Source organism: Malaclemys terrapin, chromosome 23 (genome assembly GCF_027887155.1).
Source record: "Malaclemys terrapin pileata isolate rMalTer1 chromosome 23, rMalTer1.hap1, whole genome shotgun sequence".
Classification (NCBI taxonomy): Eukaryota; Metazoa; Chordata; order Testudines; family Emydidae; genus Malaclemys; species Malaclemys terrapin.
This window is the reverse complement of record NC_071527.1, coordinates 15,706,448-15,732,911: the sequence shown is the minus strand read 5'-3', so window position 1 is coordinate 15,732,911 and position 26,464 is coordinate 15,706,448. Positions and strand designations below refer to the sequence as shown.

Here is a 26,464-nt window from a genome sequence, read left to right as displayed (position 1 = left end):
AGAAGATTCAGTCATGCTCCTGTGCTGGTCTCTGCCTTAGGTTAACAAAGACAAAGACCTGATAGGTCATTTTGCCCATCTCCCAGGCAATGCAGGATTGTCCTCTACCGGGCATTCTCCAGGGCTTTCTACAATGACTCAAGTGATCGGAATCCCATCCCTTCTGATGGGAGGCCTTCCCACAAAACAGTCTCGGAAGGATACCCGGGACTATAAGGATCATACTCACTTGGGTAGATCCATATCCCCCTCCGTAGTAGTTCTGCTCTCTCAGCCATCTGACTATGGGACTGGTCAACTCATATTTCTTCATTTTCAGCAAGGCCAGCAAGGCGTACGAGGTGCCCTCAATGTTGAAGGTGCGGGCGTTCCGCTCTTCCCAGCGATTTCCCCCTAGGCAGCAACAAAGAAGGCGAGCTAAAGGACTCTGCCCAAGGACATCCGCTCATTCTGAGCAGATCTGACTGGACCATACCATCACCTGACTCCTTCCCCAACTTTCTGCATGGACGATCGGTAAGTCGAACCCATTGTTGCCCCTTTCGAGCTGAGCAGCTACCCAATATTTGGGGTCTTGGGAGGATTGTTTCAATTACAACGAGGAATTGGTGATAGGCTTCAGGTATATTCTCTGGTGTAAACCTGATTGCTTACGAAAGTGCACAGAAAGTCCCGCTGCCCTGAGCATAAGAGAAACCAACAGCAGGTAACTTCCTTGCTCAGAAATCCCCAAGTCTGCCTCTGAAGTGAGTTCTAGGCCCAACAAGCAATGTCTCTCTCCTTGTTTCATAACACATCTCCAGGCTTTCAGCTGGTTTCTGCCTCTAACGCACAGGGTACAAAACCAACATACTAGCCCCTGTGTTTGCAATCAGGGAAACCCCTCAGCCCACATGGCTTAACTGTTGACCTGCTGTGTGCCTTGGGCAGTCCCTACATTGTTTTTAGCTGTGTTTACTACAGAAAGAGTCTTGATTGCTCCCTCCACTGAGTCTGAAAGAGTGCCTGGCACACCCATTAACTTGAACAAGGGCCTGATCTACACTTAAAACTTAGGTCGTCATAGCTGTGTGACTCAGGGCATGTGAAAAATCTACACACACACCCCCTTCCGGAGCGCTATAGCTATGTCAAACTAACCCCTAGTGCAGACACAGCTAAGTCAATGGGAAAATGCTTCAGTTGACCTATCTACCATTGATCATGGTGGTGGAGTCCCTACAGAGATGGAAAACCCCTTCCCTGGGTGCAGTCTGCGTCTACAATAGGAGGTGATACCAGCATAGCTACAGCACCATAGCTGTGCCGCTCTAGTCACTGCGTTGTAGACATGGCCAAGGTCTGTGACCATTTGGGGATCAAAGACCCACCTGGCACCTTTCAACATAACATTGTTATATCTAGACAACAGCTTTGTCCTGCCCTGTTTTAACTATCCCAAACAATGGGGCAAACTCCATTTTCTTTGTGGGCAATATTATTCTCTATCCTCTGAAATTCCCCTTTGTTCCGTTTCATCCAGTTATATCCTCTTGACCCACTCTTTTCTCTCTCTTTCTCTTTGGGGTTTACATCCTTTAGATATACGTACAGGGCTCTCCGATTCCTCCTGAGGACAAGTAATACCATATATCTCTGCCACATCCAGAGCTCAGACACACTGGTGTAAATGTGGAGTAACTCCACTCAACCCACGAGAGTTACTCTGGATTTACACCGAGCCCAATCAATCTCAAATCTGGCCAAAAGGAACAAGTCTATGCCTGTTATTCATTCCTCATAAATTAATCCCTCTCCAACCTCCTTTGCTTCTCTTCCCTGACCCCCATCCTGACTTGGCCACATCTTTCCAGTTGTTGATAAGATGCCCTCATTTACCTGTCGAAGCTCTCATGAGCGCCTTCTCGGTGTTCAGTGTCCCCACCATAGCTAAGGCATAGGACGCAAGAGCCACAGTGTAAGGTCTGGCTAAAGACTGGTACTTTTGGGCTAAGAAGTCAGCCGCTTTGCTGATGCTGCCTTCCAAACTCTAGGAGGTGACAAAGAAAACAAAAGGAAATCAAACTCGTGAGTTAGGCTGAGATTTTGGGTGGTGTTAATGTAACACCGACAGATGCTGGTCGTCGGTGGGCAGGATCAAACCTGGGACCTCTGGAGCTAAATGCATGAGCCTTTACTGCATGAACTAGAAGCCCAAAGTCTCTAGAGCAGACTCATTAATTTCTCGCTAAGTGGTCTCAGTGCCACTAGATGGGAGAGACACCACACCAGGAGCTGTGTGGGTTACATTAAGACATCATGAATTCATGTGGCTTCCAGCTTTATTTAATTTCACAGTGAATTTTGTGCTGGTGAAAGATGGAGGAGGCAGGAAGACATGGAAGTGAGATATTTGAGGGCAGCGAAAAGGGACATTTCTGGACCACATGCAGAATGTCATCAGGAGTGAAACCAAAGTCTGTGGTAGGGCCGGCCCTAGCCCAAATGGCGCTCCAGAGCGTCTTTGGCGTCCCCCCCCTCTATTTGTTAAATTTTTGAATACCTTATTTTTTACTGCATTTGTAGCCCATTTCACCACTTTGATGCACGATTCACATGCATGATTTATCCACCTCTTCCTGTCCCTGCTCCGCCCCCTCCCTCAAAGTCCCCCCTCCGGTCCGCCGCTCCCTCTTCTGTCCCCTCCTCTGAGCGCCTCCCGCCAGCCGCTTGCTGATCAGTGGCCAGCCCCAGGGACCTGCTAAACAGCTGATCGGCGGCTAGACGGGGCAGAACCAGTGTGGCTGGTGGGTGCTGAGCACCCCCTATTTTTTCCCATGGGTGCTTGAGCACCAGAACACCCACGGAATTGGCACCTATGATTCTCTTCATCCCCTTTTAGTATGTGCCGACCACATCATCTCATCCTCCTCTCTTGCAGCTTCTGTCTGATACCACAGACCAGGGCCAGATTTAGGGGCAGGCAATCCAGGCAACCACCTGGGGGGTGCCGGGCTCGGGGTGCTATTTTTGTTGTTAAAGAAAAAGGGGAAAATCGAAAGTTTGAAGTATTCCGGTATTCCGTATGTGGATTCATTTTTCACTAACCTCCTAGAATGTTCTGGACCTATAAGCTTTGTTTCTATAAGCTTAGAGGAAACCAATTTTTTTTTTATTTACTTACATATGGCATGAATCAATGCAGATTGACTAGCTCCTTCCCCAGCAAATTCCACATGCCACGGGGCGTGGTTCATAGGGGATGGAAAGATGGGAAAACCTGGGTATGAACATAGAAGTGCACATATGGTGGAGAGATACTCACGTTGACTTGATCCTTGCAGATGTCCTTGGCCTCTTCCAATGCAATCAGCACAAAAGCCGTTAAAGAGACATCAGGCTCAGCACCCTTGTACCCTCCCTAAAGGGGAGCAAAGGACAGATTTGGGATAAAAAAGTCCCCCGAGTACCATGAAAAGAAAGAATTAATCCCAGGCCCTCAGCATAGGAAATTATAGCAGAACACATGCTTCCTAGAAAGCTACCCAAGAATGGACTCTCAGTCGTGGCCAGACCTATTGCTGAACCTCCCTTGGGCTAATGGACACCTGTCGTGCAATGGGCCAGGTTCTGATCTCAGTTACTCCTTTGTCAGTGTGGAGGAACTCCATCCAAGTCAATAGAGATGCTTCGTATTAAACCAGCGTGAGAGAATTTAGCTCACCAGGCCAATGCTCAGGTCCTACCACTAGGTCCCAGGCAGCTTCCCGTGCGTTAATGGATCAAGCCCCACTGACAACTTTGGCCTGTGAATCACCAAGACAGCTGGGCTCCTCTGGGACAATGCAAATCACTAAGCCCAGGACGAAGCACATGAGAGGCATGGACAAGGCATTCTCAGTTGAGGGGAGTTGGCTGGGGAGACAATGCCCAGGGAACATCAGGCCAGGCCAGAGCCTAAGTGTCTTTAGTAAATGCTGCAAAACTATCCCCTTTGGAGAAGTCTTTCCACCACGAGAACAACACTCACATAACAAACCTGACCCCCTTCTATTTAATAAACCCTGACATGGACACCTCCTAAACCCAGACATGGACACCCCCTTCTGCCCTAAACCCTAACACTGAGACCCCTAACACAGAAACCCCTTAAACTCAGAAACTGAGAGCCCTAAACCCCAGGGGTGCTGGAACAATGTTTATAGTGGGGGTGCTGAGAGCCATTGAACCAAACTGTAACCCTGTATATAATGGAAACCACTTCAAGCCAGGGGTTGTTGCAGCACCTCATGCACCCCTAGTTCCAGCACCTCTGCTAAACCCTGACATCTCTTCAGCCCCTAAACCCTAACACTGAGACCCCTAAACCCCACCACTGACACCCCTAAAACTTGACACTTATGCCCCCTAAATCCTGACACCAACACCCCTTCTACCTAAACCCTAACACTGAGTCTCCTAAATCCTGACACTGACACCCGCAAAAGCCTGACACCCACACCCCCTTTTACCTAATAAACCTTAACACTGACACACCCTAAAACCTGGCACCCCTAAATCCCAACCCTGACACCCCTAACTCCAACAGTGACCCCCCCTTTCACTCCTAAACCCCGAACAACAAAACCAAAAATGATCTACCCGCAGCAGAATGTTTACCCCCAACAAGGGAGAAGTGCCAAAGACTCCATGAAGTCCACTAAGGACTAAAGAGATACAATCTGGCTCATTGAGCCTGAATCTCCATTCACTGCTGCCCAGGTAACTGCACTGGGTTGTTCCACTGATGGGAGAGAGAGAGAGGAGATCAGTCTGCGTGAGCACAGACTTTGGGATGTAGCCCAGTAAGACGTCCCTTTGAATTATGAACCAAGAAGTTGCTGTGATGATTGAGGTGGGTAGTGATTGGTGTGTAAAAGTCAAAGGAAACACGTACCACCATCTCTCCGTGGATTACAGGGGCATCTTCTTGGAAGACCCCATCCGGTTTCTGCTTTTCCAGGATCAGCCATTTCACTGCCCCACAGATAACTTGGTTTTCAATGGGCACCAGTTTCTTAGCCATGGCAAAGACCTTCGCCACGTAGGCCGTCAGCCTGAGGGCAGAATCAATCACATCATGGTCACTCCTGCCTTCCCGGAATTGCCTTCAGTGTGAAAGCTGGACTGTCTGCTCTCAGGTATCAGTTGAGACATTTCACAGCAGTAAATGGAGTGAGGTTCATGTGGGTCAGTTTATGGTAACCTGAGTGAGCAGGAGCTAGGGAAAATGTCACCGCTTGTCTGGGAAAGCGCATCCAGACACTGCTCCCTATTACGGCCGGCTCTACTTGAGATGTGCGAGCTCTCTGGTATGACCAGGATGGTGGGGTTGGGGGCCCGCTGTGGACAGCTGGCCACTGGGAACTGGACTGGAGAGTCATCAAACTCAACTTCACACAAGCCAATGAACGGTCATAGGTGCCGACTCTGCGGGTGTTCTGGGGCTGGAGCACCCACGGGGAAAAATTGGTGAGTGCTTAGCACCCACTAGCAGCTCCCCGCCCCCCGCCGCAGCTCACCTCCGCCTCCTTCCCTGAGCGCACCACGTACCCGCTTTTTCCCCCTCGCTCCCAGTGGTTGCGCTGCAAAACAGCTGTTTCGTGCAGCAAGCACTGGGGGGGGGAAGTGGGGGGACGCGGCACGCTCAGGGAAGAGGCACGGCTGGGGCAGGGATTTGGGGAAGAGGTCCAATAGGGGCAAGGAGGGGGTGGAGTTGGGGCGGGGACTTTGGGGAAGGGGTTGGAACAGGGGCGGGGCAGGGGCAGGGAAAGGGTGGAGTCGGGGCGGGGCCAGGGGTGAGGAAAGTTGGCGCCTATGGTAACGGTTAGTCTGAGCAGGCTACAGACTAGCCACCTAAAACTGAAAGGACCTGGAGTTCATTACTAAGTCAGCAGCAGGCCTTAGGGCCACCCTGGGGGCAGTCTGAGCAGCGGCTGGAGCAACGGCCCAGGAGCAGCCCCGTAGGCCGTGGAGAGAGTCCCCAGGGGCCTCGGAACAGCGGGCGGCCGGATGCAGTCAGACTCTGCCGCCGGAGCAGGAGCCAGCTGTCAGCCCCCGGGAATCCCCCAGAGCAATGGCGCTGCAGGGACCCCCCACAGCAACAGCACCCCGGGGACCCCCAGAGCAGCAGCACCCCAGGGACCCCCAGAGCAGCAGCACCCCAGGGACCCCCAGAGCAGCAGCACCCTAGGAGCAGCTAAGAATTAGTCAGGGGTGTGACACTCTGACGGGGTATTGCTGCTAAAACTCATGGACAGGTCATAGGCCGTGAATTTTTGTTTATTGCCCGTGGCCTGTCCATGACTTTTATTAAAAATACCCATGACTAAATCTTTGCCTTATTCATTCCCAATCCCTCAAGCCCTCCGCTCGCCCACACTGAACTGTCACTGAAATCACTGGGGGCCACATTTACAAGGTATTTAGCCACCTAACGATGCAAATAGGCACCTAACGGGATTTACCAAAGTGCCTAAGTGAGTTAGGCACCCAACTCCCACTGACTTTCAAAGGGAATTAAGCCCTTACTCTACTTAGGTGCATTTGTAAATCCTGCCAGGTGCCTGTCTCATCTTTGCACGTCTTTCCATTGCCATCTGTGGGAGTTGGATTGGGTATTTTTTTCCCATTGTGTGTGTTGACCTTTGCCCTCTGGTTCTGGGCTGGAGACTGACTTGCTCTGGCTCACGTATTGCATGTGTAGGGTCAGGCTAACGCTGATCAAGAGGGTGCATTAGAAAACCCACTGTCCTCACCAAGTGCTTGCTGGTCGGTCTTTGAAAGCGGCGTATGAGAAGTCGGGTTTTTTGTAAACCATCTGCTGCGTGTAACCTGAAACAGGGAGAGTAAGAAGGAGCTGTGACAATGTCTGGCGAGCGTCTAATGAGGCTTTACATGCGTAAGGCAAATGAAGTCAGAGCTGTGACCCCTGCCGCAGCTGTCTGAGTTGTGTGGCTCTCCCTTTTTCTGCAGGAGGGACACAGCACAGCAACTCAAGTGAAGCAAAGGCAGAAAGATGTCTGGTGGGGAAGCCGATTGGCATGGGCACTGCCCCGTTCCTCACCAGCATGAATCCTTCCTCCAGGGTGGGAGTGGGGCCAAGTGATTACAGTGTATCGGGACCTGGGAGGTGGGATGCCTGGGTTCTATGCCAGGCTCCAGGAGGGGAGGGTGGGTTAGTGTTTGGAGCAAGGTGCTGTGAGTTAGGACTTCTAGGTTCAGTTCTCAGTTCTGTCACTCACTACGTGATGTACTCTTGGGTAAGTCACTGCCTGCCTCAGTTTCCCCATATTGTAAAAGCTTAATGGATGGGATGTTTGTAGTTCAGACTCCGTGCCTAATTTAGGCAGCCCACAAGGGGGCCTGTGGTGTAGTTAAAGGGACACCTGTTCTTTCAGGAGCTAGGCTGAAACCTACCAAGTTCTCTCAATGGTCATGAGATTCTCTATCGTTCCTCGCTACCAAGTGCCAACCTGACACGGATTTGAACTGTGGGTGAGTGGCCTCCACCCCATGACTATCCCATCCCCCGCACAACAGCCATAGGCCAGCAATGAACAGGAGCCCAAAAGCCCAGCAGAACTGAAAATGGGATTGGGCCTTTGTCTCCATAGGAAGGTCTATTCAGAGTTATCATGACTAATGCCAGTGTACACTGGTGAAGGGATATTAAACCTCATGCTTCAGGTCTTAAACCAACCTCTAAAGGGAGTAGGAGACCTAAAGTGGGAGGCAGATTCTCTCTCTATTTTAGGGGCTTATCTGGCCCCGATTCTCATAGTACCAGGGTGCCTCACATTCTTCAATGTAACTACCAGGGGCACCGGAACAGGGGGAGCCGGGGGTCATGGCCCCTCCCACTTTTTTCCTGCCTTATGGGTAAGTGACGGGGGAGGAGAGGAGTGAGCAGCAGAATGGGGGCAGGAGGAGGTGGAGCAAGGGCAAGACCTGAGGGGGAAGAAACCTAGTGGGGCGGGGCCACGGGGCAGAGCATGGGTGGGCCCACAGGGGGAGGGGCAGAGTGGGGGTGGAGCAGAGTGGGGAAGGGCAGAATGGGAGCAGGGCCACGCTCCAGGTGCTGGTGGGAGTTTGCAGAGCTCCTGCCATCTACCCTCACAACCCCCCTGCCAGCAGGGCACTGCTACTCTCCCCATTTGCAAAGATTGGAAATGGAGTCACAGAGAAATTAAGTGACTTGCCCAACATCCCACCAGGAGTGTGTGGCAGAGCAGGGAACTGAACTGGTGTCCCCTGAGTGCCAGGCTACCTGTCTGATCCCGGGACTCTCTATTGCCCAATGTGCTTAACGGGAGGTTTCTGAAGCATTTGGTACCAGCCACTCTCCGAGCCAGGCTACTGGACTAGATGGACCTCGGGGCCAGTCCTGTGCCGCAGTTCCTGTGTCCCTAACGCGAGCCTGAAGAGGGATTTGCTGTCTGGCATGAGAAGTACTTACCCTGCATGATCAACTTGATGGCTTCCGCCCTGCGTTCCACCCCGATCCTTTCCCACTGCTCGGTGCTGTCCAGGTAGATGGTGGCAATGACCGGGGGGGTCATGCCGATCATATTCTGTTCCCCACAGCCAGACGGCGTCACAATGAGGTGCTTCAGGTTGGCCCCGTCGATGGAGTTTTCGACAATGATTGTCACAGGGTTTCCTGGCCAAGGAAATAACACGGCGTGAATTCGAGCACCGAGAGCAGGCGCTGGTGGGGACAGAGAGACAGACAGACCTCTCTGCGGGCAGTGGCGGATTGAGAGCTCAGTCCGGCACGGTGCTGAGCACACCCAAACCCCATGAAGGTTGGATCCTAACCCAGCAACAACTGATCCAGGCCCTGTGTGCTGACAAGGTCCCCGCAATGCTCTGAGCATTTCTCACCAAGCCCTTCTAGGCTACTTCGCTCCAGCCCTTGCTGGTCAAGCTAAATGGGGTTAAAGGAAGGGCTATTATCCACATGGGAAGCTGAAAGACAGATAGGCTAAGGGTGCTGCCCAAAGTCACCAGGAACGTCTGTGGCCAAGGAAGGTCTTGAACTTACATTTCCTAAATACTAAGCGAGGGCTCAAACCACTAGGCCATCCTGTCCAGAGACAGAGGCTGCCCCCTGGGTACTCCTTATTTCTGTGCACCTGTCTCTCCCGAGAGCACCTTGCTTAACCACACGCCGACAATGACTTTGCTGTATCTTGGCCATTAATGCTCGATAGTGCACGTAGACAGTTGTAACAGAACCAAGTAGGTGATCTGTCCACCTCCTGCGAGTGTGGCTACCAGAGAAGAATTCATTGCTCCCTTCACTCTGTTTCTAAAGCATAAAACACTTTCAAATCAGAGGCCCTTGCCTTGGATGCTGACTTTGGTCTCCGATTCTGTGTCTGGAACCATGTCATCTATATCTGCTGCTTTCACCTTCTCTTCCTGGACTCCCCCTGAAAAGGAAGGACGAGGAGAAGAGACAGTGAAACGACATCCGTCCAGCCGGGTGAGCTTTGCTGCTGGTTCTTGAATAACACTCTACAATGCTCATAGAGCCCTGCACTATCCACTGACGTGCTAGGGCAAAGGGAGGGAGGGGGCAGCTGAGATGGGAACCAGGAAGCTATGAATACGGGGCAGGCAGAGGCGGCTACATTTCAGTGGCAGCAGAATTGCTCTGCATAGAGCTGATTCTAGTCTTCCGTGATGAGCCGGATTTTGACCTCCATCTCCGCCAACACAAAACCAATCCCTCTGAAATCTCCCACGCACGATCAGATGCCAGGGTAGAATTTTTCAGGGAAGTTTGCTGCAGATTCGATTAAGGGTTTGGGTTAGATACAAGGGCTCCAAAAACAGAGATGCTCTCACTTAGCTATAGATTGTGGAATTCTTTGAGACCTTCAGGATGAGAGGGGCCACGTATAGGCAAAGCAGTGCGGCTACTCACCTGGTCCTTTCGCAGATGGATCCAATACTACAGACTTAATTGTTTTGCTCATCCTCATCCCTTCCGGCTAGAAAGGAATGACAAGAGCATAGTAAGTACAGTAGCATTCAGAGACAATGAAGTGCAGTAGGAAAAGGTGAGCGACTTGCTGATCTTGTGATCAACGTGAATCAGGAGTGACTCCACTTTGGAAATCAGCAGTCAAGTGAAACTGAAATCAGGGTCCGTCCCAATGAGTCTGCAATCTGACCTCAACCTCAGGCAGTGTCCCTTTTCATTTTGGATCCTGGTTAGGATGCATCCAAGGAGAAGTCCCTAGGCCAAATTCATCTCCAGCATAACACCACTGATTCTACCACAGATGAATGGGACAAATATTTCCCAGAAGCTGGGAGTGGGCGACGGGATGGATCACTTGATGATTGCCTGTTCTGTTCATTCCTTCTGGGGCACCTGGCATTGGCCACTGTCGGAAGACAGGATACTGGGCTAGATGGACCTTTGCTCTGACCCAGTATGGCCGTTCTTATGAGTCTGGCAGGGCGAGGAAGTGAGAAGCTCAATTTATTCCATCATTGCTCTGTGACTTCCTAGAAGGACTTTTCTACTCCCTGATCATCCCTGGAGGATCTTCCTCTCACCCAGCATTGCAGTGATCTCCTGGGGCAGGTCAGTGGGACGCCCTTCACAACCCACCAATGCTGCTCCTTTGCTCAGCTCTCTCCGCCAAGTGATATGAGGTTCTCCCTGGGTGCACTGAGTCTGCATTGATTCCAGCACCCGCTGGTCCAAGGAGCAAGACCCTGGGCCTGAGGAACTGACCCTAGGTCTTTTATATGACGGCTCAGAGGATTGAGTGTAAGATAACCAGGCCAGCCCCAGCCCTGCTATAGTTGCCACAGGGGAGGGGAGGAAGTGGGATGAGGATGGAGATGCAGGTTGTTAATTTAACAGGTTAAGGTAAAGCACCGATTCCAGAAGCCAGCCAATCTGGCCTCCAGCCTCTTGCCCTCCAGCGAACATCATCCCCACCCCCCGTCACCTGATACCTACCACAACCTTCAGCTTCTTCTTCACGCCATCAGACACAAAACTGCCCCACACCGCTGCCTTGACCTCAATGTCATGAGATCCCAGCTGCAGTGGGACAATCACTAATGGCACAGCCAGGGAGGACTTGGCTTTGATGTCAAGGATCTGCCGGTATTTAGCCTTGGAAGTGGATGCGCTGCAGAAAACTGGGTTGTACAGCAGCTCCAGCCGGACCTGAGAAGAGAACAGAGATTCGTGAGCAGGCAGTCTGCCCACCATGACACTGTAGGGCATTGATCCAAAATGTACCCTCTGACTGGAGTTTGCCTTTTTAGTCTTAATAAATAACAGACAGGACTGTACTTACAAAGCACAAGACTGTATCCTGATCTCCTTCCTGAGAGGCCCTTCAGGACCCCCTCTAGTTCTATCCTGCCTCAGAGAGGCCCTCAGCCTGTGGTGTTCCTGAGTGGAAGTAATGAGACCCACCTGGTCTGGCTACTGGTGTGAGTCAGCAGAAAGCTCTGAACCTGGTACCTACTCACAGATTTGGGGCCCAACCAGAGAAGAATGGCAGACAGAAAGGTATTTTTTTATCTCCCTCTCTATCATGCAATCTTGCCAGAAGCTGGGAATAGGCAACAGAGGATGGATCACTTGATGATTACCTGTTCTGTTCATTCCCTCTGAAGTACCTGGCACTGGTCGTTATCAGAAGACAGGATACTGGGCTAGATGGACCATTGGTCTGACCCAGTATGGCCGTTCTTATGTTCTTAACTGGATGGATTCCATAGCCCTGATCCTGCAAGGTGCTGAGCACCCAACAAGGTCAATGGGAGACAAGGGTGTCCAGCCCCAAAGGGATCAGGCCCTAGAAGAACAAGCCTTCCACCATTTTGTTTTGGTTTCGCTGTCTGTCAAAGCATTGACACCTCAGGTCCACTGTAGAGCCCCATGAGGCGGTGAGTTTACCTTAATTGTTTGGTCCCGATAGTTGTAGAGAATAGCCCGGATTTCCACCTGCTCATTCCTCACTACAGAGTAGGGCAGCCGGAGGTCGATGAAAAAATCTTTCATTACTGTTATCTCATAGGGGTCAGCCACACAGATCCCTGCAATAGGAAAAGACCCAGGGTCAGAGACAGGGGGGCTGATACTTTAGTCCTGAAACGTGTCTGTCGCCTCGATTGTTCCATCTCACTGTGATGTTTCCAAGGCCCATTGTGGCCTGGGGTCTTTTCCCCATTAGCTTTTCTGCCTGTTCTCTGGAGAGCTTGTGGTGTTCCTCACCTTTGGTCTCTGAAAGGCTCACAGCCAGGACTTCCCAGGTGGTGATGGAATCCTTCAGGAAAATAGGCACCGTCTTGGAAGAAATTCTACATGGAAAGAGAAAGACAGAGTCTTTTATAGAAGGAAGGAGCTAGGACTCATGGACATTCCCCAGCTAAAGGTCTAGACCAAAGGTGGGCAAAGTACAGCCCGCGGGCCACATCTGGCCCGCGGGACCCTCCTGCCTAGCCCCTAAGCTCTTGGCCTGGGAGGCTAGCCCCCGGCCCCTCCCCTGCTGTTACCCCTCACCTGCAGCCTCAGCTCACTGCTCCGTCGGTGCAATGCTCTGGGTGGCGGCGCTGCGAGCTCTTGCCGGGCAGCGCAGCTGTAGAGCCTCAGCCTGACCCAGTGCTCTGTGATGCACAGTGGTGTGGCTGGCTCCAGTCGGATGGTGTGGCTGCCTGTCCTGGTGCTCTAGGCAGCACGACTGTAGCACCAGCAGCCACCGGTGCTCCAGTAAGGTAAGGGGGCAGGGAGCGGGGGAGGGAGGGGTTGGATAGAGGGCAGGGGAGTTTGGGGTGGTGGTCAGGGGGCAGGAGTGTGGATAGGGGTCGGGGTGGTCAGAGGGCGGGGAACAGGGGGGTTGAATGGGGGTAGGGGTCCCGAGGGGGCAGTTAGGAAGGAGAGGGAGGTTGGATGGGGTGGCGGGGGTCAGTCAGGGGCAGGGAGTCTGGGGGCAGTCAGGGGTGGATGGATCCCGGGAGGGGCCATCAGGGGACAGGGAACGGTGAGGTTGGATGGGGCAGGAGACCTGGGGGGGCCATCAGGGGGCGAGAAACAGGGGCAGTCGGATAGGGGGCGGGGGCTGGACCACGTCTAGCTGTTTGGGGAGGCACAGCCTCCCGTATCCGGCTCTCCATGCAATTTCAGGAACCCGATGTGGCCATCAGGCCAAAAAGTTTGCCTGCCCCTGGTCAAGATCCTTCTATCTTAGGACTGAAGTCCATGGTAAAGCCTTCTTCACCCAAACACTGAACTATAGAGCCATCTCTGGGGAGGAACTCAGCGGTCCAAGTTGTGCACCAGCCACAGGACACAACCTGTTTTAAAAGTCTCAAGGGTAGGGATATTAATTCTAGTGTCCCGGTCTAATTCCAAGCAGGGGAATTATATTCCATTTCAGTGGAGAGGGGCCTGACCCATCGCTTCATTTGCCTTTTTTATTTAAAAAAAAAGTTCAGCCATCCAATTAGAAAGCACCGTCAATATCACATGTCTCAGCAACCCAATAACACACCCAGAATAACAAACAGAAATGAGGAACAGTTCCCGAACAGGATAAAAGGCCAACACTAAACAGCCAGACACACAGGGCCGCCCGGGGCGGGGGGCAAGTGGGGCAATTTGCCCCAGGCCTTGGGCCCCACAGGGGCCCCCACGAGAATTTTTCAGGGGCCCTGGAGCGGGGTCCTTCACTCGCTCTGGGGGCCCGGAAAAATCTCGCGGGGCGCAGGCCCCCGGAGCTTCTTCCGCTCCGGGTCTTCGGCGGCAATTCGGCGGCGGGGGGTCCTTCCGCTCCGGGACCCGCCGCCGAAGTGCCCCTTGAATCCTCTGGGCAGCCCTGCAGACACCTACATCCATATTCTAGCACCTAAATCAGCAGCCTGGTTTTTCATTAGGGCTGAAGCCAGGGGATACCGCTCGCTGCCCAGCACCTCTGGAAGTTGGGCCAGTTCTTTTAGGTACCTAAATATGGGCTCAAAACTGGAGTAACTGAATGAAATTCTCTGGTCTCTGTTACACAGGAGGTGAGACTAGATGATCTAATGGCCCCTTCTGGCCTTAACATCTAGACGTGACTCTATGAATATGGATCAGCTGCTGAATGATGGACTTAATTCATGACAAATACTCCACCCGGCTCCACGGGGGATCTTGCTGTGGAGAGACACTGACTTGAGTGGGAGCTACACCATACCACGTCTGAATGTGGCCCTTTGATGAATGGGAGTGACACGGCCACATGCTCTTACCCCAGTTCATTTGGCCGCTCATTCAGCTGCTCCACTTGCCACAACCAGCTCTCTGGAAACTGGCTCCTTGAGGTGATATCTTCGTCGGACATGAAATCTTCATCCAAGTCACCTGGGGAATCAAATCACAGACCGTCTGGCTTTGCTGTGACATTGATTGGGATGGGGGCAAACCTGAAAGGATTCGAGGGTGGGCCTCCTCTAGAACTGACCTGAAAGCATCCCTGATTTCACCTATGTTGCCAAGTTTTGATGCTGCCAGCTCAGAAGAGCATGAATTGGAGTGTGGTTGAACGGCTGGAGGGGAAGCCACAGGCTTCTTCTCCTCTCCATGCCTGCCTTGCTGTTCCCCCATGAGGTAGCCTTTTCTGGGCTCCTATAACACTGGTATAAGCCACTGGCTCAGGGCTACATGTGCGCCCTCTAGTGGATATTCAGCAAAGGGTAAGAGCCTACTACTATTTCTAGCTAGGGGAGTTACCCCTTTAGCTCAAGTGGTAGAGGACTGTGCTTTAGAAACAAAGGTTAAACCTAAGCGGCGCCCTCTGAAGAGGTTATTACCCTGACTCATCTGGGTCCCCATATCAACATGGTGCAACACTAATAGGATTGCTGCCACTGCATTTATGTCCATCTCCCCCCGGTGGGGATCCCCGGGGGGGATCTGTGAACATGAGCAGGGTTGGTTCATGTGGCGTGGTCTTATTTCTCTAACAATTCCCCCAGTCTTGCTCCTCTGAGTGATATTGAAACCCTTGTACTTGCTTCTTGCAAGTTCCAGGTGGAGCTCCCGTTGCAGCTTGTCCCGTATGGTCTTGATATAATTGCAGCAGTCGAGGAAGGTCTTCTTGCATTCATCTGTATCCAGGATGTACCCGACCCGCTTCTCGCAAGTGTGCCCCATGGGGTTCTCGTGCATCCCGTCTTCACAGCATTTCTTCAGCTTCCGGTCCTGGTAATCTGCCGCTAAAATGTAAAGCCAGAAGGTCATTCCTACCAAGCTTCTTCTAGTCCTCACTCTCTCATTAATTTACTAATGGACAAGGCCAAAGAAGGAACATAGGAACTGGCACTCTGCTCAGTGGTTTGAGCATTGGCCTACTAAACCCAGGATTGTGAGTGCAATCCCTTAAGGGGGCCACTTAGGGATCTGGGGCAAAATCAGTACTTGGTCCTGCTAATGAAAGCAAGGGGCTGGACTCAATGACCTTTCAAGGTCCGTTCCAGTTCTAGGAGATAGGATATCTCCATAAATTTAACCCAGTATCTTGTCACTAGTACCAGCAACTTCAGAGAAAGGGGCAAGAAACCGCATAGTGGAATAACCTGCCCACAAAGAAGTTTCTTCCTGACCCCAATCAGAGGTTGGCTCATGCCTGGAAGCATGAGGATGTATAGCTCTTAAAAAATCCTATCCTATGGAATGGTGAACATCCTCCTTTTCCATGTAAATGGCTCATCCTTTTTTGAGTCCTGCTAGGCTCTTGGCCTCAATACAATCCTGTGGTGGTGAGCACTATGAGTTAATTATGAAAATAGTTCCTTTTATAAATTCTTAATTAGAAACCATTCAGTTGGGTTGAGTGTCTCCTTGTGCTTATATGGGTAATGTAACAACGTACCTGTTGTTGTTATTTGAATTGTAGTAGCACTTTGGGTCCCCAGTCATGGCCCAGAACCCCACAGTGCTGGGGGCTTTACCAACACAGAACAGAGAGATGGTCCGTGCCCCAAAGAGCAATTTACCATTCATTATTTTCTATACCTCTATAAACTGACCAGTTCCAATCTCTCCTCATATGGAAGTCTATCCAGACTCCCCCATCTCCTGTTACAAGAAATGCAGCTGGCAGGAGGCTGTAGCAGAATGAAACTGGTCACACTAGGGAATCACATTCCTGCTTCGCATGCTTGCTTTGACCAAGGACAGCAAACCCCCTGATTAGTACCTACTTTTCATTGCCTTATACTCAATGAGCTGAACGGAGCGACGCCGGCGTTTTGCTGGCTGGGGACACTCTGGATCTGCAGAAGGAAGTGAGAAACAGAAAATAAAAACCCACCCTCCGAGTGAGGCCCTACACTCAACTTGCTGCCATTTCTGTCTGGATGTAACAGGGTAACTTTTGAACACGGCATCCGGTCAATTCCCAAATTTCCGAGAATGGTCTATGGCTCAATGAGCGGAATCCCGTTGATTTAGGGGGAAATCAGAAAACCAGAAAAGCCATTTTGGCACATAACATATTGCTCCTTCCTGTCCCGGCCACATAAGACCTGTTGGGCAGATGCTCAGCCAGCCAGGGCAACCAGAAAGAGAGGAGAGTGAAGGAGGCTTCATTCCTTCCTCCTTCCTAGCGCGCTGCCCCCAAAAGCCTGCAGCCTGGGACAGAGAGAGTCAGAGAGAAGCACCAGCCACCTGCCCGTCCCTTCCAGGCCAGGGGGAAGAAAGATACTTTGGAAATGGGAGAAACCCAGTGGTCTAGAAGAGAAACTCTTTGAATCCCCTCCTCGAAACCATCCCATCCTTAAAATTAATCCCTCTTTTAATAGGTGGGGGGCCAGTGGGAATTCAGGACCTTATTCTCATCCCCCACTGTAACCCCCACATTTCCATTCCTAGGCCGTTCCAGTGGGATTTGCCCTGCTAGACTTCGGATGCATCCGAAGAAGTGGGCTGTAGTCCACGAAAGCTTATGCTCTAATAAATTTGTTAGTCTCTAAGGTGCTACAAGTACTCCTGTTCTTCTTCCTGCTAGACTGATGTCCCTACCCCGGTCTCATAGTGTAGGTCACTGTGCCTTGCTTTGCTGACTCTTTCCTCCCTTCCTCCATCGCTCATGGTGACCGTTCAGCTCTATAGAGTGATACCTGTTCTCTGGACTGTGGAAATCCTATTGCTCGTCTCCAGGGCCAGTCCAGCATCCGTAAATACCCCCAGATTGTTCTTTCCACTGCCAGCTGTACAGCCAATGTCACTCTTCTCCACGGAGTCCCAGATCTGTGAGGTGCAAACACAATGGTTGAGAGATTATTGTTAACAATTGTACCTCCCATTTATACGGTGCCATCCAGCATGATCCCAAAGCATTATACAGGCTGTGACCAGATTCTGGTTTCAGGTACAGCTGTGCAATCTGCAGTAACTCCACTGACTTCCTTTGACTAGCTCCATGTTTGCAGCAGTGTAAATGAAAGCAAAAACTGTAAGTAAAGGATTTATTGCAACTCAGTCCCCACTGAAATGCGGCCACCTCTGGGATGGAGCACAACAGCCATTCTCCACCAGCAACACAACCGATTTTAGGAGGAGAAAGAAAGAATTATGCAGCCAGTTGAACCCAGACAGAGGAGGATGTTATGCAGAGAGAAATTAAATACCCAAGTTAGAATTCAGACAGAGCACCCAGGGCCTGACCCTTGTGGAAAGGGTCACAGGACATTTAATGACCAGAACCTCTGTTTGATATGTCAGCTGAGAAATGGCAGTTTCAGTAGCATTGCATCCCCTAGAACCTTGATAGGGCCCGGGGACCAGCGCTGACTCAGAAGAAAGCCACCCTCTGTTGAGTCACTAACACTTTTCCCTGCAGCACAGCACCCCCCAGTGTTGCACTGGGACATTGGGTTCAGCACTGACTGGGAGGGGACAGCGCCCCTTGCTGAGCCCCCACTCCACTCAATGCAGCACAGCGCCCCCTAGTGCCGCATTGGGGCATTGGGTTCATCTCTGACTGGGGAGAGAGAGCGCCTCCTCCTGAGCACACCCCCACTCACTGATGTACAGCACCACCATGGGCACTGGGGTGAGAACTGCCTCTGAAGGGAGAGCGCCCCCTACTGCATCACCCACACAGTTCCCTACAGCCCAGCACCATCTGGGTCAACAGTGTCCAAAGGGCAGGGTGTCCTTTAGTGTGTGCAGAACAGCTCCCTGCAGTACCCTGGTTTCACTGGGTGTCTCCCAGCCAAGTACTGACCTGGCCCGGCCCAGTTCAGTTAAAGTACAGTGGAGCTCACACCCCAAGCTGCAGTTCTGCAAACAAACGGCTCACTTTGCTTTGGGGCATAGAGCAAGGATAAGAGCCAAGCTGCATTTCCCGCTATAAAACATCACAAGTTACAACCAACATCTTTCATGCCCCACCTTAGATTGTGTAATTTTGTGTTTTTTGTTCAGAACGTAGACCCCTTTGTCCACGGCCACCAGGCCGACATAAGCTTTGTGGTCTCCTTCCAGCTTGAGTTTCATTGGAGTTCCCGGCTCATGGATTCTCCTGTCTTCGTTGCTGGCTCCTTTCACCACTAGCTGTATGAAAGAGAGTGAAGGGAGAGGTTTTGTTTTAAAGCAGAGGGGGCAGCTAAGAACCTGTCCTTTGCAAAACATAGGAGAAAAGGAGGTAAGACCTCTTGTTCCTTGAGCATCTGAAAGCCTGGTTCTGATCTCAGGGGCAGCTGTATAAATCTGGAGTAGCTCCACTGACTTCAGTGCTGTTACTCCATATGTATGCTGGTGTAAACTGAGAGCAGAATCGGACCCAATGTCCATGAGGTCCCATTGTTCCGGCCATGATGAAAAGGTGACTTTGTCCCTCAGGCAGCCCTGGGAAATCTACAAAAAGTTTGAACTGTAATGGATCTGCTCCGTGGGCCCGATTCTGGTCTCACACTGGTGTAAATCAGGAGCAATTAACTGGAGTTACAGCAGCTCAGCATTGTAGTTACATCACAGTCAGGTCCCCTATAGGCATTTGGAGTCACATCTGCTGAATTCATGGGCCAAAAATAAGCATCTTACTGCTGTTAGCCCTGAAGAGCCAGCCCAGCCCTGGGAGAGAGAGCTGGAATCAATTCTGACTTTCCACATTATCAGCAAAATGGCTAATTATGGTGCAGCTACAAAGCCAGATACTCAGCTGGCGCCAGTCAGTAGAGCTCCATCCACTTTAATCCACAATCCACAGAGTCTTTATTGCTGAGCTAGAAAGAACCTCAGCTTGACTCCCGGATCCTAGAGAGGGTTCATAGCATTGGCTTGTGGGGGCTGGGGAACATCTATGTACGTGTAAACCGATCAAATCTCATCCAGAATTTCCTGGGAGACAGTCAATGAGAAGCCCCACAGTGCCATTTTTAGGGTCCCTTTTGAGAGTTCGTTGGCACTTTCAGGCTAGGAAAAACTCCCTCGTAATGACACCTTCATTGGAATTAACATGCAGAAGGCCAACTTGAATATCCACCTACCGTTCCCATGCAAGTGTCCTGGATGTCCAGCCAGACCGAGTCTGCTACAATCTCCGAATTTCCTACTTGGTAGTAAGCCACGATGCGGAATGAAGGGATGAGGTCTGGAGTGATGGGCAGGGACATGGTCACCAGATTTTGTCCCACCTGCCTGTCCTGTCTCCCTACACGAATGATCTTCCCTTTATTCAGGATCTAACAGGGAAACATGAGATGTGGATTGTTAAAGGCCACAAGGGTTAGCACAATGGGTGATTCAGATTCCATCCACCTGTTTTCTACAAGTAAGAGATGGTCACTTGCAACTTTTCACATGAGCATTTACATCTGAGCGGAGAGAGGAAAATAGGCTAAAATCCATGTGTTGCAGGAATAGGCTCTAGATGCAGTGTTGCTAATATTCACCAAATCTGATTCCCAAATCTGAGTACTGTTTATGTTTCACCAACAGAGACCACCCCTCCTTTCCCCCATCCCACTCACCAAATATACTTCATATCCGCGCTATATGGCAACTTTATTATTTGATTTGTCCATCTCTAAAAATAACAGAATTGACCTTCTACTCTGCGTTGAAAAAGTCGCAGTGCAGTCTAGTGTTCAGAACAGGGAACTGAGACCTGGGACTCCTGGGTTCCATCCCCAGCTCTCAGAGGAAATATGCTCTAGTGAGTGCACGGGGAGGAGTCAGGACTCCTGGTTCCATCCGCACATCGAAGAGGAAGTATGGTTTAGCAGCGAGTGCAGAGGGATGGTTGTTAGGACTCCTGGGTTCTGTCTCCAGCTCCTGGAGGAAGTGGGCTCTATTGATTATCACAGGGCCTGGAATCAGTAACCAGAAGTGGATAAGAGGTCGTCCCCATGACTGACATTATTTCATTCACACTGCGACAGGGTGCTGGGCAAAGGGTTGCAGCTTCAGCCCTCTGTCATTCCCACTCCTCATTAGGGGAACAAATTAGAGCGGACTGGAGGTAACCTGGCCCTAATTGGAGAGGTGGAGACAGCTGCTACTAATTAGACTGTGGATGCATAAAAGTCTCAGGGGAAGGAAGCCAGGGGAGAGCAGGAGAAAAGAATAAGGCAGGGAATGAAAGCAGGGAGGTAGCTCCCCCTCCCTCCTGCCTGCAGACAGTGAGGGTTACCTGTATGTGGTGAAACAGTGGTGGGAACAAGCCTGAGAATAAAGTGCACCAGTAGTTACTAAACCCAGGGTCTCAGAGTGACTTTATGAACCTAGCAGAGGCAGAAGCCAAGGGGGCCCTGCCACACACTGCTACACAGACACACAATGAATATACTGCCTGACTGGGAAGAATTCTCTGCTACAGGTTCTCCTTACATGCAGTGGGACTATTAAAGGACAGGTGGAAACTCAGATGATGCCTAAGTTCCAGGAGATCCCAGGACCCAGGGACACAGCACTTACTATGTAGGTGAAATACCGGATCTGGTTCAGAACAGCTGGATTGTTGCTCTTCAGGTGGAAATTCACAGGTAAGTTGTCTCCAGGTTTGAGGTCAGAAGCCGTCACCGCCAGATGGAGATAGTTTTGAGACCCTCCTTGGGACTGATAGGCTTCAGCCACCATGGACTTAGAGGCCTGGCGGTTTGCTGGGAGGTTGGGATGGGCAGTTTTTACCTGCAGGGGAGGTGGAGATAAAATCTTAGTTGAATCTGGGAGTGAGCTTAGGGTCTATTGCCCCTCACGCTGGGTCACACCACGAGCAATAGCAAAGGAAGCTTCCCTGAGACGCCATTGTTGGTGGATTCTGCTGCTAACAGCCATTCTAGGCATGACACCTCAGAGAAACGCCAAATGTCACTTTTAACTGGCCCGTCGCTTCAGCACAGTCCTGCTGGGACTCCAGATTTCTGGACTGTCAGAGAACATGTCCCTGAACAGAGGAGACTGCCTTGCCCCTTGCAGGAGATGAATATAAAGAGGGACTCTCTCCTGAAGCGCCTGGACACAGATAGATCCAGTGTTCTCTCGGGCTTTGTAGCTTGAGCCTGGTGTCACCTCACAGGGTCTTCACACTAAGCAGCCATGCGCTGTCTACAGGCTCCTTTGCTGCATGGTGGGTACCTTCATTGTGGCAAGGGGACTAAACTGGACCTGCCTATGCCCATGTCAATGTTTTCTGGGATCTCATCTTGCCTCACGATGGAGCATTGGTTACATGGTGATTGGAGCATCTCCAAAACCCAATGGTATACAGGAAACTGACCCCAGGTACAGGTGGAATGCACAGAGTTCAGTTAACCTCCTGCTTAGTGCATGAGAGGGGAGTGAACGCCACCAACAGGGCATTGCCCTCTGGGTGCATATAGTACTTAGCCCAGCCTCAGTGTTTGAAGGTTACTCACTGTGATGGGAACCTGCTGCCTATCCCCGGGCATGTTTATAATCAGCTTGGCAGTTCCATCTCCCTGGGTCGACCCAGCCGACTGGAATCCTTCAGCCTGTACTGGGACACGGGGCGCTGGGGAGCCATCAGGGTTTGTGACGTAGACCTGAGAGGCACGATCAAAAAGGGATGCATCAAACAAGGGATGCAGCGCTCCCTGCATCCTAACTTCAAATCAAATGGCATGTACAGCATCCAGGTCCATAGCCTCAAAGGTATTTAGGTGCCTAACTTCCGTGGATTTCAATGGGAATTAGGCATGTAAATAACTCTGAGGAATGGGGCCTCAGTGATCTGCTGTATCACACCACAAAATGCACACACATTTTAAAAACTACAAGCATACAAAAATATAAAAACCACAACTTCAACCCTGCTCCTAAATTCAGTTTACACTTTTATATACCCAGCAAAACAATATACAAAAATTAATATAATAAATTGATTCATGTAGGTCCAGAGAGGAAATTAATTTGACGCTAGTCTTTTCTTGTTTTGGCCCCAGGCAAATAAGGCAACTGCCCATCTAACCAAAACAGGATCACTGCCAACAAATATTCTGCTTTTTGAGCTAATGAGGCAAAAGGCATCTGAGCCAAGATTGGAGATAGCCATTTACTTCTCAAGTGGCAATTAACACACAGGAAGTGGATGGGAGTAGAGTTGATTGGAGTAGTCAAGCCAGTGAGTCAAGACTTCCAAATATTTCTTGAATCTATGGATGCTCTTTAAATAAGGGAGCCAGGGAGACGTATTTGTTGCGCTAACATCTGTCGGTCCAGTTGGTTACAAATATCTTCAGCTCTGAGGTTAATTAAAGTTTTCACACTCTGACTTAGGGGATGTCTAGGCTGCAGTTGTATGCATGCCATGCCGGCTGGCTGTGGCGCTCTGTCCCCCTCTAGTGGCATCTCAATCACTTAGCGATTAATGAGTCTACTACAGACTTAGCTAAGTGCCATGTGGCTTTTAGCTTATGCAGTGGCAGCTTATGCATTTAGCTCTGGAGATCCCAGGTTCAATCCTGCTCACCAACAGACCCTGCTTGTCAGTGTTACCCAGTCACAGGGTGTGAACGCAGCTCAAGCCGATGTATCTGTAGTAAGATGAGGCCCTGAAACAAACCCTTGTATAAGAGGCCTGAGGCCTGAACTAAAGTAATGGTCGAGATTTTGCTAACATAAAGCAAAGTTAAGCTGTGAGCAAGAGGCAGGCCCTGCTCACAGAAGCTGGCAAGGAAAGGGGGGATGTTGCAAAAAGACACATACCTAAAAGGTACCAGAACACTCAGATACTTGCACATTCCACACAGATAACAAAGAACAGGCCGACCCATCCTAAAGACGGGCAAAAGGGTAACATGATGGAGAGAGTTGTTTTGTTCGAACCAACATGTACAAGGTGAGAGGCGGCACCTTACTGCGTAGAGGGGTTGTACCTTGCTACATAGAGGAGTTGCACCTCAGTCCATCAGGAATGATGTGTAACTTGTTTGTACCTGTGTATTAGAATACATCTCTGGGGCAGTGTCTTTGTCTGGCCTAGGGGGTAATGGAGAGTCCCGACACTGACTGAGCCGGTCCATTGTCAGGGGGCACATATTCGTAGTATGTCCTGTAGAGACTGCTGGAAACTATTACTGTGTTTCATTTGACAATAAACCTGGCCGGGGGCCTTCGTACCTTATTGGAGTCTGTGGTCATTGGGGGTTCTCTCAGGGTCTGTTGTGTCAGCGATCTGCGCAGAGACAGGGCAGCACACAGAGAGAACACACACACACACAGCTGACTGTTATCAACATTAAACAGAGCAGAGCACCACACCGGTGGCGTCTGACAACAGTACCCAGGCTAGCTTTAATCTCACTAGTTTGGGTCCTGGAACGGTGAAGCCAAGGCAGCGTGAGCATCAGCGCGGGCTGGCCCCGTGAGTAATTATCCAGGGTCCAGGGTGGGCTTGTATAGCTAGCTCTGCCGCAGTTTCACTGTTCCTGGACCCAAGCTAGGTGATGGAAGCTAGTTCAGCGATGTCAGCTTGAGCTCCAGTCGCACCCCGTGACTGCAGTCTAGACATACCCTTTGAGTGCTGACTAGACCTGGCTCTTAAAACCCTCAATACGGCAGAGATCAATGGCCTTGCAAAAGCCAAGGGCATTTTAAAGGTTTAAACCTATTACGCTGTTGCTCCAAACATAACCTTGGTAGGTGACGTAAATTCATTCCTACTCTGACACCAACCCTTACATATTGGGCTTTGGCTGATGTAGAACATTCACCAACCTCTGTCCTACGTAAATCAGCTGGGGTTTAGTTAAGAAGATCAAGCATTCTCCTCAAGAATGTATTTTGCACTACCTCTAATGACCTAAGCATAGGCGCCGACTCTGTGGGTGCTCTGGGACTGGAGTACCCACGGGGAAAAAAATAGTGGGTGTTCAGCACCCACCAGCAGGCCTCACCGATCAGCTCCTTCCCCTCCCTCCTAGTGCCTCCCTCCCAGTGCTTCCTGCCCACCGAGGATCAGTTCAACAGTGGGCAGGAGGTGCTGGGGTGGGAGGGGGAGGAGCAGGCAGGCAGAGTGGGGGCGGGAAGAGGCGGGGTTGTGCCTTGGGGGAAGGAGTGGAGTGGGGGTGGGGCCTGGGACAGAGTGGGGGTCGAGCACCCCCGGGAAATCAGAAAGTCAGCACCTCGGACCTAAGAACTTTCCAGCCCCAAATTTCCACATGGTATAAAATTTGAGCAGCCACGTTAGCCCTAAGCATTCAGAGAGCCGGTGCAATTAAATTACCCCCAGGCACACAAGAAAAACAAATAGCTACTTGCATGGATCTTACGGTTCAGCCCTTTGACTCCTTTTTATGTTTATCTCATTCACCACTGTCCCTAAAGCAAGTATCCAGATAAGAAATGGACTTAACCTGCTCATTACTGTGGTCATCAATTACTCATTTATGCACCTTTGGTCTGCAGCCAAAGATAATTGCTTCAGTTCTCTGCTAATTTATAGTCTTACACGCCTGCTGACAGAAAAATACTAAATTCCCTTCACAAACTCTTCAACCCCGGAGGAGCGTGGGACCCCAAACCATATTCTCTGCAGACAAGAGGACTGATGCTGATTGGTTCAAAATTTTAGGAGCATAATATTTCTCCCCCTGTAATGCAGTCTAACTCGCTGGGAGAAGAATCATTCTGTCAGTGCCACTTTTGAAATTCCCCCACATCCTCCTATCCACAATGATCCCTCTGCCCCCTAGTTCTGCAAATCCCCCCCTCTTTGGAACTCCTCACCTGTGCCCAATTCCCCTCTACAGTCAGAAAAGCCTGAAGCCCCAGCAACTAACACACAGTCCAGGGAATATCATCCCGTGGTACACGAGTGACCACAGGGCACATTTTGGGCCAAGCCTGTAGCTGGTGCCATTCCACACCTTGTATTTGCTGTCAGCTTTTGGGCCAGACTCTGCTCTTGTTAGTCTGGTGTAAATATAGAGTGATTCCATTGCATTTAGTGGAGTCACACTGGAATTAGGTTGGTGTAACTGAGATCGGAATGTGGCCCTTTGTTTCTGGTCTAAGTTCTTATACCACCCTCATCACCCTAGTACCCATAGTTCTCTCCTCTTTATACACCTCAGGCAACAGTGGGCATGATTCAGAAGAAGAGATATTACCATGAGTTCAAATGGCATCCCCGGCTTGAAGTACTTGGGTGTTTTTGTGAAGTGGATCTGATAGGGAGATGTCACAATGCTAATTCCGGTTCTCTCCGCTTCCACCATGTCGCTGCCTGCAGAGAGAAGCCATGGGTCAATTAAAACTGAGCTAGGGAATACAGGTTTTGTCCTTAAGGTCCAGAGTAAAACACAAGGAATAGGCCATGGTCAGATGTTGATTCAGTGCTGCTGATTCTTACGAGTTTATCATGAGTCTCCTGTTTTAATTCCTTGTCTTCAAGCCCCAGCTGCTAGAATCACCATATGGCATGAGAATCTCAGCTGTTGTTTAAAAGAAGAAATAAGTTTCTAACCCTCCTGGTTGCAGAGAAAAGCTTGAAAACACGTCCCAGGTGTGATCTAACGCCTCCACAGTCAGAAGGGAAAGAAAAACACGCAAAGTTTACTATTTTAAAAAAAAACTCATGATTTTTAATATGATCCCGTGATTTTGGCAGCGGGGGGAATAACTTGTGATTTTTGCACGTTAGGGGTTGGCATTACTGCAGGATGTTGACCCTAATTCTGTTCTCATGCCAGTATAAATCAGGAATAACTCCCCTGCAGTCAGCGGCACTGTAGCAGTGAAAACAGAATCAGTCCCTTTCATGCTAAAACTACTTATTTTAGCTTTTAAAGAAGCAACAAGAAAGAACAAAAACAAAGTCTCTGGGAGAGAGAGAGCAAAGTGTGTGTGTGTGTATCTATATTATAAGATTCCAGGACTGTCACTCTGTCTATGTACCACACCGAAGCCTAGAACATCTGTTGCTTCTGTGTGAAGTGATGGAAGCAGCTATACAAA

General features: G+C 50.5%; 1 protein-coding gene across 1 annotated transcript in view; it reads right to left on the bottom strand.

The window, feature by feature from the left end:
• The window catches only part of LOC128828096 (complement C3-like), a 54,351-nt gene that overhangs the window by 14,343 nt on the left and 13,544 nt on the right, over positions 1-26,464 (bottom strand). The window contains exons 10-29 of the mRNA XM_054012459.1: positions 25,618-25,733; positions 21,904-22,050; positions 20,963-21,175; positions 19,534-19,728; positions 18,437-18,598; positions 17,161-17,290; positions 16,243-16,314; positions 15,055-15,255; positions 14,290-14,401; positions 12,278-12,363; positions 11,960-12,099; positions 11,006-11,218; positions 9,953-10,019; positions 9,369-9,455; positions 8,477-8,680; positions 6,777-6,852; positions 4,916-5,075; positions 3,305-3,400; positions 1,879-2,029; positions 230-393 (exon numbers count right to left, since the gene is read on the bottom strand). Of these exons, the coding sequence (XP_053868434.1) occupies positions 230-393; positions 1,879-2,029; positions 3,305-3,400; positions 4,916-5,075; positions 6,777-6,852; positions 8,477-8,680; positions 9,369-9,455; positions 9,953-10,019; positions 11,006-11,218; positions 11,960-12,099; positions 12,278-12,363; positions 14,290-14,401; positions 15,055-15,255; positions 16,243-16,314; positions 17,161-17,290; positions 18,437-18,598; positions 19,534-19,728; positions 20,963-21,175; positions 21,904-22,050; positions 25,618-25,733 (2,792 nt within the window). The remainder of the gene's footprint in view (positions 1-229; positions 394-1,878; positions 2,030-3,304; positions 3,401-4,915; positions 5,076-6,776; positions 6,853-8,476; positions 8,681-9,368; positions 9,456-9,952; positions 10,020-11,005; positions 11,219-11,959; positions 12,100-12,277; positions 12,364-14,289; positions 14,402-15,054; positions 15,256-16,242; positions 16,315-17,160; positions 17,291-18,436; positions 18,599-19,533; positions 19,729-20,962; positions 21,176-21,903; positions 22,051-25,617; positions 25,734-26,464) is intronic.